General features: G+C 41.6%; 1 protein-coding gene across 1 annotated transcript in view; it reads left to right on the plus strand.

Annotated features, from left to right (window-relative positions):
• Window positions 1-15,821, plus strand: part of lrmda (leucine rich melanocyte differentiation associated) — a 203,869-nt gene extending 188,048 nt beyond the window's left edge. The window contains exon 7 of the mRNA XM_030772617.1: window positions 15,297-15,821. Coding sequence (XP_030628477.1) covers window positions 15,297-15,376 — 80 coding nt within the window. The 3' untranslated portion in view covers window positions 15,377-15,821. The remainder of the gene's footprint in view (window positions 1-15,296) is intronic.

Consider the following 15,821-nt stretch of genomic DNA (forward strand, 5'->3'; position numbering starts at 1 on the left):
TGACCCATTCATTGACATTATTGGGCAGATATTGACATAGTGAGTCAACCATAAACACCAATACAACGCATTGCACTTCATCCATCACTAGCCAGCTTTCTGATACACTGTATGCATGTGTTAAAAGCATGACCCGTTCGTACAGTGTATTATTGATATATTACTATACATACAGAGTGTGCCTCATATAAACGGATCAAAATGAGAAAGTGACTCCATGACCCCTGAATTTCCCATATCACTCTCCTTATCACTGTGTAGCAACCCCCCCCCCCCCCCCCCCCTCCGGTAAAAAGAAGAAGGAAAAAAAAAACACTAACCATACATCAATCCTCCATGTAATTCCAGAATATTCTCCTGGCTCGGTGGCCTAAGCAGTGGAAGGGCCCAAGCTCAATTTGTCAATTGTGGCAAGCTCCACTGGCCCATTGTCTAAACTGTGTCTCTCTTGCCGCCGTATTCCCTGATTTACTGTCGTCTGGCTCCACTTCAATATACAACCCGCTCTGATGTCTGAGCCACAAACCAATACAGACAGATCAGCACTGCTCAAACGAACAACTTCTCTCATCGAACACTCCGTATCCTCCTAGAAAAACACTCACCGATAATGTGTCACCAGAGACAGGGCCACGTTTGTCTTTTTGTGGAATATTCCATACACAGGTCTCCTGTTATGTGAAATTAACTGTTGGTTTGTATCTCAGTCAGATGGACATGCTAAGGTCTAGGCTAAAATAAGTACTTGCTCACACAGAGTGTTATATAAATTTGTCCTTGCTAAGGTCACCTGGCTGTGGCGACGATAGCTATCTGTTGTAAAGTTCTTTTCACTGCCTTAAATTTGTCTCCTCCTATAATAGCTATGAGAGCTTAACCGGGTTCCTTTGAGACAGAAAAAATCCAAATAATAAGGTCACTAAAATGCTACTGTCTAAAAGAACCTTTTAATCTGTCAGAATGATTTGTTTGTGAATTTGCTTTAAACGGAGAGAGCAGGTTTCAGCGTCATATTAATGTGAGCAGACAAGTCCCGTTATTGTCATGATTTGATTGGCTGATTGTTTCTGACATGCTGTGTCGCTCTAAGACTGTTGAGTTAATGGAGGCACAGAGGTCAGATGCCGAAATTAATTCCACATTGCAGCCCGTTTGAGTGAATACTTTCCCCTGTTTAAGCTACAATAAGTCCCTAAACTCACTCTCAGGTCAGCCTCCCCTGCTTCAGGTCGCCCAGCTCACTAGACCGGATGTCGGTATCAAAGTCTTGCCCCTTCAAACTCAAAATACATTACAGCTGAAATCCACTCTGAGCTAGATGTTGGCAATGCTTAGAGCTGAATCTGCCTCGCAAAAAAAAAAAAAAAAAAAAGAAAGAAAGAAATGGAGCGCATTAACCCTAACTGTGTTTGTCTGATATTAAGGAAATGAACACATTTTATGTCGCTGTTATCAGAGTAACGCTTTTCAGCTTCAGTTAAAACGAAAAAGTTAACTCTATGTATCAGTTAGCTTAGCGCAAAAGACTTTACACAAAGCCCTTACTTCTAATATATCACTCCGCTTTATAACGCATTAACGTCATCGCTGTGACTCATGACTAAAAATAACACGAGGTTCAGACAATAATTGTGTTAATGATATTTGGCTGCTGTAATGGGTTATGACAGCCTTTGCAGGTTTTTTTTTAATGTTCGCTGAATATTCATGTGCTCTCAAATTCTATATTCATCCCAGTAAATTTGATTCATTTCTGGTTGTTATCTATATTTACATTAATATAGTACGTTCTCTGTATTTGGTAATGTGCATTTGAATATCTTGGTGGATTGGTGTGAAGACAGAGTCTCTGTGACTTAGGAGAGAGAGACATGACGGTGTTGTCGGGGATGCAGTGAGAACATCAGTGATAGAACATACAGTGTGTGAATGTGTGAATACACCAGTCTGCCCTCTAGAAAAACAGATGAAATATGTCAGTGTACTTAACATCATTAAAGCTATGCTCGCCAACCATGCCAACTCACGTTGCCTCAGGAGCGAGCGCAAAACATGGTTCTTCCAGCGGCTGGTCGGCGTAGTCTGAGGCCCTTGCGTGATCCAGAATGGGTTCCATGCTAGCAGGCATATGAATGACAGAAATGGCATGAAATGAAATGATTTGAAATGAACATGCGACTCCCTGCAGCTCTGACGTGATCCAGTGAAGAGACACTCACACAGTGGCATAGGCACATGTTATTGGCACCGCTCAGAGCATCTTGCTCTCGCTCTCTCTCTCTCTCTCTCTCTCTCTCTCCCTCTCTCTCTCTCTCTCCCCCTCTCTCTCTCTCTCTCTTTGGTTCCCTCTTTCCTTGTTTAATGCCTTACAGTAAAACATATGGCTGTTTGTTTGACTAACATCGAATCCATTGCTGCTGGAATAAAACAGTCGCAGTCACACTTTGCCTGTGGTCTGTTATCAGAGGTAAGCTTTATAATGTGAAGTTTTCCGTTGTCTCAGTTCGACGTGAAGAGGCTTACAGTTTTACAGCACGTGGCCATCTCCTCTCTTCTCCCCTGCTCTCCAGGCAGCGTAGGCTAGGGCAGGGCACACGAGGATGGATGGCTGGTATTAAGATAACCTTGGGAGAGAGGAAGATGAGAGAGCCCACAGGCCAAGCTCCCAGAATCACTAACTAACTGTGACATTTAGGCAACAGCCGTATTCGAGTCACCGCACAAATAAAAACTGATATCTGCTGAACTTTAAGCCTACGCTTCCCATAGGGTTACTTAGAATTTTTTTTTTTTTCTTTGTCCAATGTCTTAGCATTTCAAAGGAGACCAAACAGAAAATTATAATGCCTGTCTGTGCCAGATATTCGAACCCTTGGATAAGTTCTCAGAGCCGCGCGGTCGATAATATTTAACTTCATTAGTTATTGTGCCCTGAAACGACATTCAGCCATTAGGGTTGTCGTCTCATCCCTGGTTCTTAAGGTCTCTCAGCAGAGACTAACTCATTCAACCAAGCACATAATACTCTCTCAGGCCTGAAACATGGGCCATTATAATTAGCTTTGTCAGGTTCTAGCCCTACAACCTCCCAATGCAGATAATATGATAATATGTCTTCATAACCGACTGACCTTACATACTCAATATTTCTCTCCTTATGAAGATTACATGTCAATAAAGTAATTGAGTCCGGAGGACTCAGGCGAGTGAAGATTTAGGTTATTGGACTTTTCAGGGCTCTGATGGATGGCCATAATTATTCCACCTGTCAGGGGATGTTCTCTTGCACTGACGACAGTCCAAGAGTATTGGGATGTGTGTGTGTGTGTGTGTGTGTGTGTGTGAGTGTGTGTTCACTCTTCACCAGAAGCGTTCAGCCGTTAATCATTCCTTTTCCTTTCTGCCTCTCTCTCTCTCTCTCTCTCTCTCCTTCTTTCTCTCTCTCTCTCTCTCTTTCTCTCTCTCACTCACTCACTCACTCACTCTCTCTTTCTCCCTCTCTCTGTTTGTGGTGTGCAGATGTATCATATTAATTAGCAAAAGTCAAGTTTCAGTATAGCCATTCATTAGAATAGGACCAGCCAGCGCCATCACAGCACTGTTCACATTCATCTCGCTGATTCATGACATCACCCCTTATAAATCTCCCCAACCTTTTTTTTCCCATCGTCTCAACCATAACGCCTTTGTCTCTGAGTCTCTGCTGAACTGATGTGTCGAGTAATTAATAATAACCCTGTCTGTGATGGAGATTCTCCTGTGTCAATTTTTTATTGAAATGAAGAGCGGGTAAATATTATTCTTCAATTTCATCCTGGACTCTTCAGTGCTGGAAACATGCAGAGAGAGAGAGAATAGCGGCAGGAAACCCCCTGATGAGTTAGGAGGGATTATGGGAGCTTTGGAGATTTCACAGTATTGAATTCATATGTGCCCAGATGAAAGGTTGTAAATCTTGATTTAACAAATGTGCCTCTGAAAAATGTTTTTAAATTCAACTAAAAGACATACTTGGGAAAAGAAGTGGTTTTTCTGATACATCTGATATATGAATACAGTCTATAGAGACAATGTACTGCCCTTAGATTCAGTGCACTGATCAGATCACAGCACTATATGTACAATTTACATAGAAAGATTTGTATGTGTGTATATGTATGTAGTAGCAATATTATTCAAATGCCAATGTAACTGTAAACACGGAGTCAGAGGTGTATGGATTTTACTCTTTCTGTCAGGACACGAGATTGATGTGTCCCAGTCGGCACTGTGTGTGCGATATAAAGCTGGACTCTGAGTGGTGTGTGTGTGTGTGTGTGTGTGTGTTTGTGTATGTGTATGTGTATGACAGGTGCAGTATCTCAGGGGCAGTAGCACTAACAGTGCTGATGTGGGTAGATTGGTATTGATATGTGTCAGTGTTGGAGATTGTCAGTCTCTGTACCTAAGAGAGAGTGAGAGAGAATTTCGTCATGTTCTAATTGTCTAAAGCAAATTGTAGTGCATTTTTTACCTTAAAACATTCAGGCATTAAGTACCGTGTGTGTGTGTGTGTTTAACATTTTGTTTTGCTTTAAAGACTTGTTTTCTTAAATCACATAACTTGATGACACTGTACTCTGTCACAATAATACCATTGTGTCTTAAGTGTCTGTATTTGTACAGCAAACATAATAATACCTCTACGATAATACCGCTACCCTGGCTGTCTGGTCACTGAACAATACAATACAACTCTCAGCGAACCACAGGTTTAGGCTTAATGCTGATGTAAATACAAACAGTCCTTGTTTTTAGACATGCTGATGTAGTGAAAGCCATACAGATATACACTGTGTGGTTTGGAAAATAAGAGTATTTCTGAGGCGAATTAGGCGAATTATATTCATATTTCTTCTCTTCCTGTCATATGACTATTGTAATATGTTGTCATGACTGGCTGCCACTCACTCGCCTGGTTTGGTGGCCGTAGCTGATTCGACGGTAATCCCAGATGACAGTCGCAGAGGGAAACGTTTGGCTTGGTGATGCGTGAAGTCTGTCACCGTCTTCTCTGCTACTTTTCCTATCAGCTATTACTTTTATCCACATAAACTACTTACAGTCCCAACTTTTAGAAAGGTTGTAGATTGACATTAAAATGTATGAAATTATTTACCTGTCTGTGGATCACTGTCTCCTCTTTGTGCTACGAGCTGTCATAGGCACTCAGAAAACCATGAGGAGTTAGATCCATGCATTTTCGTTTATTTATGAATCAATAATTAAAGGTTTTTCTGTTGAATATTTAAAAGTTAGATGTTATTGGCCCATTGTTGTTGTCAGGAAGTAAACGGACAGTGAATGTAACTAAATATGTCCACATCATCAAAACTGTCATATCAGCTCAACAGAAACTTCTAGACACACCGACCGTTTCAGATATTAAGCTAATCCAAAAAACATCTGCTTTTTGTCTGAATCTTTGGCCTCATGTCATTAACAAACTGATCTGTTTTGTTCATATCACTTCCCATAAAGAATCAATATCCACTGTATGGGACAACTAAGAATAACGTTCCTGACCAATGGACTATCACACTCTCCCATACTCCTCCTAGTTTGAGTTGACAGTTATTATTTAATATGTACTTATTCCAAGTATCATTTACACAGCAGTTTTTCCAATGTCACAGTGATGATTAAGGGAATGTGTGTGTGTGTGTGTGTGTGTGTGTGTGTGTGCGTGTGTATGCGTGTTATTGAATACTCTCATGGAGATTAAGCTTCAAGTGAGGAGTCTTTCAGACATTCCCTTTAATGACACCATTACTGAAATCAGTCAAAGAGCAAATTGCAGTTTTCATATCTGTGTGAAATGGTAGACAGCTTAACTCCATATCCTATTTAATTACAGTTTATACCAGAACAACTGGTTAAAATCAGCTAGTCTGAGAAACAGCAAACTTTTTCATATCTTATTTGTGTGGGGGAAAAAAAAAACCCAATTCTTAATGATTTTGCTAAAAGTTTAATTAATTAACATCTTCGTTGAATGACGTAAGTGCCCTTCAGTGCTGAAACACTTTCATAATTTAGAAAATTTCCCCTGCTGTTGGAGATTGTTGTGTTTACCTTGTAGTTCCATTAGAAAAAAAAACTCTTGAATGGATTTCAGAATTTAATACTTTGTCAAAGTCTGTTATAACACAGCCTACACGGCACCTCCTGAGCTGACAGAAAGCATTTCGAGAGAATTCACGCTGTGAATAGCGGTTAGTAAGTGCTAGTGTCTTTATGAAAGAGGGCGAGTTGTTGAGGGCAGATTAAGGCTTTGTAAACTGCCGCGGTGCTATGCCTCCAAATGACTGTTCCCCTTATCTCAAAGGCCCAGAGCTACTGTATGTCTCACTCGCACAAGCTCTATGCAGAATAAATGTCATTGAAATTAATTTCACCCCATCTTGAATTAGACTCCCGACTGTAATCTCTTTTTTCAGTCAAAATTGATGTCCTCCAGAATTCAATTTCCTTTCCTTCCCTCATAAGTTGGAGTAGAGAGTGTGATGTGGCCTGTATCAGAGGAGAGCATTTTGAGGACTTCATTAATGAACACTGCCACTTTCAATTCACAGCGTTTGATTCTGCTAATGCACCCAGCCCTTCACCCCTCTGCAACTGCTGTAACTTTTTAAGGACGAACCCTCTAGAAGCACACACCACTGCATAAATACTAACAAAAAAACCTTTTTTTTTTCTTAAAAAATATCAGTATGATATTAATGGAATGACGTTAACTGTTAAAGGATGAATTTTCAAATGCAGTTATAGAAAATTTAAACACGCAGTTATTTAGGATTTTAGGATGCGACAGAAGCTATTCTGCCAGTCTGTTTTTTTCTTTCTGTTGTTCTGGGGTTTTTTTTGTTTGTTTGTTCGTTTTTTGGCAAAGTAAGAAAAATCATGTAGCCAACGAGGGCATTATTGATCCGGGGGTGTTAGGGGTGTTTAAAGAGTAACCCAACAGTTCTCTACGGTATCCCTCAAAAATCTCTCTGTTTCTCCAGTTTTATAGCCTCCACACACACACACACACACACACACACACACACACACACACACACACACACACACACACGCCTCTGTCTGAGGTGTTTGCTTGGTTCACATAGTCATCCATGTTACATTAATGTCTTCGTCTTGGAACTCACTTCTTCAATAACCGCAACGTATTCTTCAAATCATATTTAACCTGAACTTGACAGCGCAGCCAAAACACTCTGCCAACTAAACCCTTTGTGAGATTACACATCCAAACTCACATCACATCCAGTAAAACTGATAAAATGAGAAAATGAAGTTTGAGTTGAACATTCTGGAAACGTGATGATGCAGTGGAAACTATGCCTAACATCTTTAAAACCTTCAGCGACAACAACAGCAAAAAAAAAATCGAATGCTCATAACTGATGTAAAAAGAAGAAGAAGAAGAAAAAAAAAAAGAAATCAAGGTCACTAATTTCATCAGGGAGCTGTTGAGCCTCTCTCTCTCCGCCGAGCATGATGAATGGTCTCGTCGATGGAAATTCTTATTTGGCCAAAAATGGAAATGCAAATGAAATGTGCTCGCAAAGTTACGAAACATGTAACAGGCAATTTATGCTCTCTCATCGCAAACCAAATCTCAGAAGGACAGTTTCTGTTTACCAGTCTCAGAGTGCAGTTTTCCATATCTGAAGGTGCCATAGAGTGTGAAGTGGAAGCACTGAGAGGCGTAATGATGTCTTTGCACTTTTCTCATCACTGTCCAGCCCTCTCCAGTCCCTACTAGAGCACAGTCTCTCTGTAATGGTAATGGTAGCACATGTACTTCTCTCTTTTGAGGGCGAGTTAGTTCACAAAAGGTTATACGATGGTGTCTGCCCTCTTCAGTCATCTGGAGGTTTTTTGAGAACTTATCTTAGGGTTGTAGTGCCAGGCTGCATTAGCCCCAAATCAATCCCCTCTGATCTCGGCTGTCAGGGCCTTCTGAATAATATTTCAATGTAATCACACTCGCTAAGACCATTAGGGCTGAAGTACAAAGCTGCACCAGTGTTTATATTTTGAAAATGGAGTTTATTTGGTTGCTATGTTACAGTTTCTACGCAAATATGTCAATAGACAATGAAATATCACCGTCATTTCCTCAAAATGTTCCCTTTAGGGGAAAGTTATCAAACTGTGAAGGGAAATGCAAGGCTCTGCGCTCTGATATAGGTAATATGAACATTATAATTTTCTGGGGGTTTTTTTTGTTTGTTTGTTTGTTTGTTTGTTTGTTTTAGAGTTGTGCTAATGGTGCTGTTTTTACTGTACTCTTTTAGAAGAGGAAACATTACTCTCCCTATGTCTTTTAGTTTTATTACGCTTTGTCAACCGTCCAGTGTCTCTCTCTCTCTCTCTCTCTCTCTCTCTCTCCCTCCCTGTCTCTCTCTGATTGGTATGCGGCACAGTTTGCGGCTGCTACTCCCAGGCCTCTGCCTGAGTGAAAAATGGCTCGTGTTTTTGCTGATAGCCCGTTGTGGATGTGGGGTATAAATGGCTAATGAATTACAGATGAACATTGACGCAAATTAATCTTCCTGATGTCCCTGGGTTATATGGCAACCATTTTAAAAGTTTAATCAATACGGTAAAGTTGAAAACATGCAGGCGCTGCACTTGTTTTGGCCCGTCGTGAAAAGCGGTAGGAAACGGGAGGCCTAGGAAAAGTGCATACATCATAACAGCAGGTATTTATGTTTAATGAACTAAATATTTTTTTTTTATCGGGAGCGAACCAACACTGGCTTAGCTCTCTGATTTATGCCTTCAGCTTCATATCAAAGCATTTGTGAGAGGTGACTAATGTATTCATGGCCCAAACATACAAGATACAAAACATCTTTCAGACGCACTCATAGAACAGACACTTTTCTCTGTTCCACCTAGTGACCTTTTGAAAGTCAAATCCTCTGAGACAATTGATGAAGGCTGCCATCATCTTCCTCTCTCCTCGAAGAGAAACTGATCTCTTAGAGTAACATAGGGATACCAGTGAAGAAGCAATAAAAAGGCCTTATCTGTTCCAGCACACGTTGCCTCGGTACATGTTTGTGTGTGTGTGTGTGTGTGTGTGTGCACGCGTGGGTGTGTGGGTGTGGGTGTGTGTGTGTGTGCGTGCGTGTTTTCGGTAGTTTTGGACTGCAGTGTTGGCTTTAGGTTGAAAAGTTCTCTTCAGCAGAGAACAGGAAAAATTCCAACACTCATGTTCATTTAACATCTGAGAGAAAACAGGATTCTTGTGTAATGCGCTCCAACACTCTTACTCTCTCTTTCCCTTCTCCCTCTCTCCCCTCTGTGAGCGCTGCTTCTGATGTGTAGTCATATTAATTGGTGAGGCCTGTAACTGTAGAAGCTCTTCTTGGTGGATCAGTTGGAATGAGATGGACTGATATAGCCCTGAGGGTGTTATTAAAAATCACTTGGATAGTATCATGTACTCTGGAAGAACAGTCTCTAGTGTTGGGGTTTACCCTAAATCTTGTTAGACATATTTATGATTTATGGTTTTTTTTTTGTTTTTTTTTTTTTACTTGTGTTTTTACATTGCTGCTCTGAAAAAAAGGCTTGGGGGTAAAAAGTGGCTACAGTGTGTTTTTTGACCCATCATGCTAGATCAGCCTCCTCTGTTTCCGTGTCAACCATACTATTTCCATCTTTCTTTTGTTATACCATTTCATTTTCAGAATATTGAAACAGTATTATGAAGAATAACTGAATAAGAATAATTTGAATAAGATTCTTTTTTTTTTTTTTTCAGAATGTGGGATTCAATATACGACTTTTTTAACATACAATATTTGGGAGATCTGATCGTTGAAAGTTTTTTCAGCAGATGTCCGTTTCATCGGTGGAGGTGAACACATGCATCATCAAAAACCACCGAGTCCGATCTGCTCAGTCCACTCCCGTAATTGTGTTTTTCACAGGGGGGGCTTATGTGCGTTAACGCACAGCCAGTCAGTCTTACCCTGTAGGTATTATTTCAGCCGTCTGTGATAAGAAGGAAAGTTTAATTGCATTGTTAATTGATTTTTTCAACACAACATTATTACCTTGATTGATCGCGTGGCTGTGAAAGCGTGAAAGCGAGCATCGGGGGATGAGAAAAGAAGTGAGAGAAAGAGAGTGAGACAGGCTTTGCAGTGAATAGATAACCTTGATGTTAAGTGTTACATCCTTCGGATATGTCTTTCCTTGACATATTGATGGCCCTTGAAAAGAGGAAGGTTGATTATATGCAGAATGCAGTCATTAAAGCCACTTGAGCCGGCCTGCTGAGTAATTTGTTTTTGTTTTTTTTTATTTATTTATTTATTTTTTTGTCTAGAAGGTTCTGTTGTAGCAGAGGGCCTCTGAGGGGCTTGGCATAGGAGATTTTTCACCGCCGTAACTGGGCTGTGAAAACGCCCTTTGTCTGGGGAGAGAGAGAGAGAGAGAGAGAGAGAAAAATTCACAGTGATATGCAAACAGGAGTGATTTCTCCCATGAACAATGGGAAACTATGAGGATTTGTCTCCCATGGAACTATAAGGAGTTTTTGTCTTTTCAGATATTCTTGTTATTTGCATTTGCACAATTACAGCTGTATATCAGAAGTGTCACGCATCTCAACACTAATTTCATAACATGCTATAGCTGCAGTGAGTATCAGTCTGAATATTGTCTCTCTGCTGGTAGTAAATCAGTTGGGTATTTAAGACTTATTGAATCTGTCTTCATATTAATTGGTCTGATTGGCCCTCACATGTTAATTACATTTACGCACATTAACATTACATTTATGCTTTTATTAAGTCCCGTAGGCGTTATTAATTTGGATTGTTCTAATTTAAACGGCACTGACATCTTTACAAAGCAAAGCCAGAGCACATTAATATCATATCTCAGCTTTGACCTGTGGAGGGTTTGAAAAGACAGATTGGAGAAGCTGAGTCCGTTTTGTGTGGGTAGTGAATTCTGAGAGGAGCAGTGGGAATTTTAGCGTGAGAATGAGAGGATTCCTGTCAGCAGAGACGTGGAGAAAGGTCCCTGTGATAGGACAACCGATATTCCCTCTCTCAGAACAAGCCGGAATGACACCAAGAACAAAGGCCCAGCTGTTCTCCTCTGCCAGAATACACATGATGGAAAAATTAGCTTCAAGATAAGTTTTGAATCATCAGGGTAATGGGTGTTCCTGACACTGAAAGCTGTGTCTGAGTGTGTGTGTGTGTGTGTCTGAGTGTGTGTCGGCAGAGCGGGGCTGAAACAAAGAATAAATGCAAGAAAAGCCAGATTATGACACACTGTGATGTTAAACATCAGATCATCAGACTAGTCTCGAGGGCTTGAGCTTTGCTTTCCTTTTCCACATCTCTGGTATGGAAGACGTCGCAGGTGATTCACTTAACCTCTGTGTGTGTGTGTGTGTGTGTGTGTGTGTGTGTGTGAGAGAGAGAGAGAGAGTGTTTGAGGATGTCTGGAGAGTATTCGTCGTGAGCTGTACTCTATCATGTCTGACTCCTGCCTGCCAGTTTACACTGAACATGTTCCCCTGCCTGTCTCGGGCCTGACTTTGTCTTCCTTTCTCTGCCTGTTCTCTATCTATCCATCTCTCTCTCTCACCCCTCGCGGCTCTGTTTAACCCATCTCTCAGGCCTGGTTGCTGTCTGTTGTCTGACAGAGATCTGGAATATTCTGGAACAGCATGGAGTCAACCTGTCTCTGCTTAGCCTCAGCTGACACTAGAGACCATCACAGGCCTGACTCTCCCATTGCTCTGCTTTTTCTACTCTCGCACTTTTAATCACTCAGGCCTGTATTTATTACCACGTCTTATATGACTGTATTTAAACGACAGCTGGCTCGGTCACAAACAGCTGGAGTGTCTGATATGACTCTTGTTTAACAGTATACCACAGACTGTTTCATGGTCACACTGGCCAGGGTCTGTGTGACCGCACCAGTGCAGCTGAGAGGGACCTCAGAGGAGTATGGGGCCTGAATTTTAACTTGGTTTCCTTTCAGAGAATTTGATCTGAGAGGTGCTGTCTGTAAAGGTGCTGTCTGCTGTCTTTTGATGTAAGCTAATTTACATTTATTTGACTTATCATATCCTATCTGGAGCAACAGAGTTTTTATATATATATATATATATATATATATATATATATATATATATATATATCTATCTTACACCTTTGTGAGCAAACAGGGCAGATGAGCAGGGGGCCAACATGTCCAGCTTCTCAGTTCCTGAGCGGTTTCTCTAACCTCTGCAGCATTTGCACCGCCGCTGATCTCTGGCCTAAATGAGCTGATGGCAGAGGCCCCGCTTTTTTTTTTTCCCCCGACATTTTTGTTGGTGTCTGAGTTTTAGCTGATCTCTGTGAATCGTGAAACACAGCTGTGCGGTAAAAAAAAAAAAAAAAAACCTGCATCAGGAGAGTTGAGATGGAGAGCCGAGCTTCAGTGACATCACCACTTCTGTCCCGACGGTGACGGCCGACGCAGCTGTACCCCCCCCCCCCTCAAAAAAAAAAAGCCTCCAAACCCCACTCCCCACCCCCCACCCCCTCTCCTCCGTTTCCATCACCAGCAGGGCCGTCCGCCGCCGCCCGGACCAGGCACTCACTGGGGCATACAGCAGCAAAAAAAAAAAACAAAAAAAAAAAACCCTGATCCGATGAGAGGTGATGGCTCCTCACACTTCACTGTTTGGATCACCTCAAGTAGCTGTGGTGGATATGAGGGGAAATGAACACCGCTCTTCTACAAAGCCCAAATTTAGATTGACTGAGTGTGTCCTCGGGCCCCAAGCCTGCCTCTCTCCCGCCTCCCAGAACCAGCCATGCCAGCAAGCAGCTGCAGAGGGAGGGAAAACAAGAGACTGGAGTGACATGTCAGGGAAATAAGCTGGTTCTGCCTGCTGGAGGGGAGAGTAAGAGAGGGAAAGAGGGTGAAAGAGAAGGATACTTTGAAATGATGGGTAAGAAAGAGAGAGAGAGAGAGAGAGAGAGAGAGAGAGAAAGGAAGAGTGTCAGGTTTGGTTAAAATCCAACCTGGTGTAAGAATATGCTTGGCACTAATACAGCACCACTATCCCTGTCCTCATCTCTGTTCTCTGTCAGTGTGCGTGTGTGTGTGTGTGTGTGTGTGTGTATACGATTCAGAGCTCTGTCTCTCTCTCTCTCTCTCTCTCTCTCTCTCTCTGACAATGTCTGTCCCCATTATGTTAGCTTCTTCCTTGCAGCACCTCTCTGGCTCCCATCAGTCAGCCTGCGTGTTTGAAGCCTGCCCTTTTTTGTCATTAATGCACTTGATGTCTATTTAAAAGCGGTGAGCAGCAAGCGCTGTATCTGTTTTCCTGTCAGGAGATCATTGGCAGCGTTAATGCCACTTGTCCTTGCCTCATTTACTAAGAGCTGACACCTAGCCGCAGTCTGGCACATCCATCAAGTGTCTCTTGCTTTCTCTCTCTCTGTCACTTTCCCCCTCTCTCTCTCTCTCTCTCTCTCTCTCTCTCTCTTTTCCGTTCTCTCTTTCTCTGTCACTTTCTCTCTGCCACCCAGCCCCCACAATCTCTTTCTCTACCACATCTCCAAACAGCCTTTCTTCTTAGAGACAGAGGCTGAGAACATTCTAGACATCAGTCACAGGCCGCATCGGCGGCCATTTTAGGATTTACCAAAAACGTAAACCAGTAAACGTTGAAACGAAATTACGCAGGAATTTATACATCTTCTTAATGGAGATCAAACTGTTCACTGTGTCATCCCTTTGGTGTCAGGGCAATGACATGAGATAGATGATCTTATGAATCTGTTTTAAAATACAGCTTTGAGTTCTGTTTTCACTGTAAAAAACTGACCGTAGAGTCTTTGTAGCTGAGGCTGTACTATTATACTGTATATCCTCACCTATAATCGTACAGCTAAAAATAATGTGAAACAGAAAATGCCAAAATAAATGATCTTATATCTTGGATAATAATATCAATGCTAGCAATTTGTATGGTCTCTGTTAGTCATTTTCTTTCAATGTCTTTGTTCTGCTTCAGTCAAACCGATTTTATCGTTTCAATCAACAACCTCTACATTAAGGTCTAAAGACAATATTCACATAAATGGCTCTAAGTTGGAAAATAATTGCTATTATGTTTTATACTACGCCCACGAGAAGTTAGAACACCGTACAGTCTGTTGTGACAGTGCTTATGGCACACACACACACACACACACACACACACACACACACGCACATATACACACACGCACATAGTTACTGCATAGAGGACATGAATATGTTCATCTGATCATATAAAGGTGAAATAAAATGATTAAAATAAAAAAGCAGGACTGCCAACAATCAGATACAGTTACAACACACTAAAACCCTCACTCATTCTCTCTCTCCTCCTCTTTCTTCTCTCTCTCTCTCTGTCTCTCTCTCTCTCTCTTTCTGTGTCTTTCTCTCTCTTTCTATCTCTCTGTGGCTCTTGTTACTGTCTAGACAGCGCCCTTGGGGTAAATGTTGTCTCTGTTGTGATGTGTGAGATGTGCTGTCTCTCATACTACAATATGAGTGAAGAAATGACACTTTGAGGAATCTGAGGTTGGAAAAGAATATATATATAAGACAGGAAGAAACAGTAACAGACTAAGAGAGAATTTGTGGGAATGAGAGGAGTGATTGGCTCTAACCTACCACATTTCTTTCTCCATTGTTTCCCTTATGGTTTTGTCATGTTCATGATATTGTTTGTTTAGACACATTTTAAGTTTTTAATCTTTGTCCAAATATGGATACATATAAAATAATTGACTGTTAATAATTGGTGCACTACTTAAAATCTCTTCTTGAGACCCATTTTTGATGAAGCATTTAGATTGACAGCTGCTGAGAGCTTTGAGTGTTTGTTTCATTTTATTCAAGACAGTGTAAAGGCATGGTTTACTTCACAGAACATCTTAGAAAATTTATAAATTATAAATAGCAGTTACAATGCTTAGACTAGTAAATCCTGAGTAAATCCTCAATATGCCACTTTAAAATGGAAATTTTACAGTGTGTGTTTTGTTTTATTCTCTCAGTGTAACTGCCCCAATGTGGTCTGAAAATTATACTGTCTTATCTGAGTGGAATACAGGCCTTTTCACACTGATTCAGTGTTTCTCTCCTCTGTGTATGTGTGTGTGTGTGTGCGTGTGTGTGTGTGTGTGTGTGTGTGTGCGCGCGTGTGTGTTTTTCAGGGGTGTTCGCCAAGTGCCGTTACGTTTACTACGGGAAACATTCAGAGGGCAATCGATTCATCCGCAATGACCAGCTCTGACAGGACAGCCAACAGTCACGCGTTTTTATTAAGATATATTCACATGCATCTCTATAAATATACATATCGCCACTCGCATTTTTTAAAACCTGCCAAACGCAGCCGTGTGCTGCCTCACGCTGCGACTGCCATTCCCTGTCAAAGCCCATCTCTCTCTGTCTGTCGGAGCTGTCTTATCCGCCCTGACGTGATTGGCTCTAAGCAGCGCCCCTGCCGACGCACTGACAGACAGCTACAGCCCAAACGCCTCCTCTGACAGCACCAGCACCATGATGGATTGCCTGGTCCAACCGCTGCTCTTCGTGGGTCAAAGGTCACACCTGGGGCCACAACGGGCCTGTGCAGACACACTGTGGATGAGATGAGCCACCTCAAAGTCAAAGCTAAAGTTAAACCACTCTAAGAGAAAGGGAGAGAGAGAGGGAGAGAGAGAGAGAGAGAGAGA

This window comes from Chanos chanos, chromosome 4 (assembly GCF_902362185.1).
Source record: "Chanos chanos chromosome 4, fChaCha1.1, whole genome shotgun sequence".
Classification (NCBI taxonomy): Eukaryota; Metazoa; Chordata; class Actinopteri; order Gonorynchiformes; family Chanidae; genus Chanos; species Chanos chanos.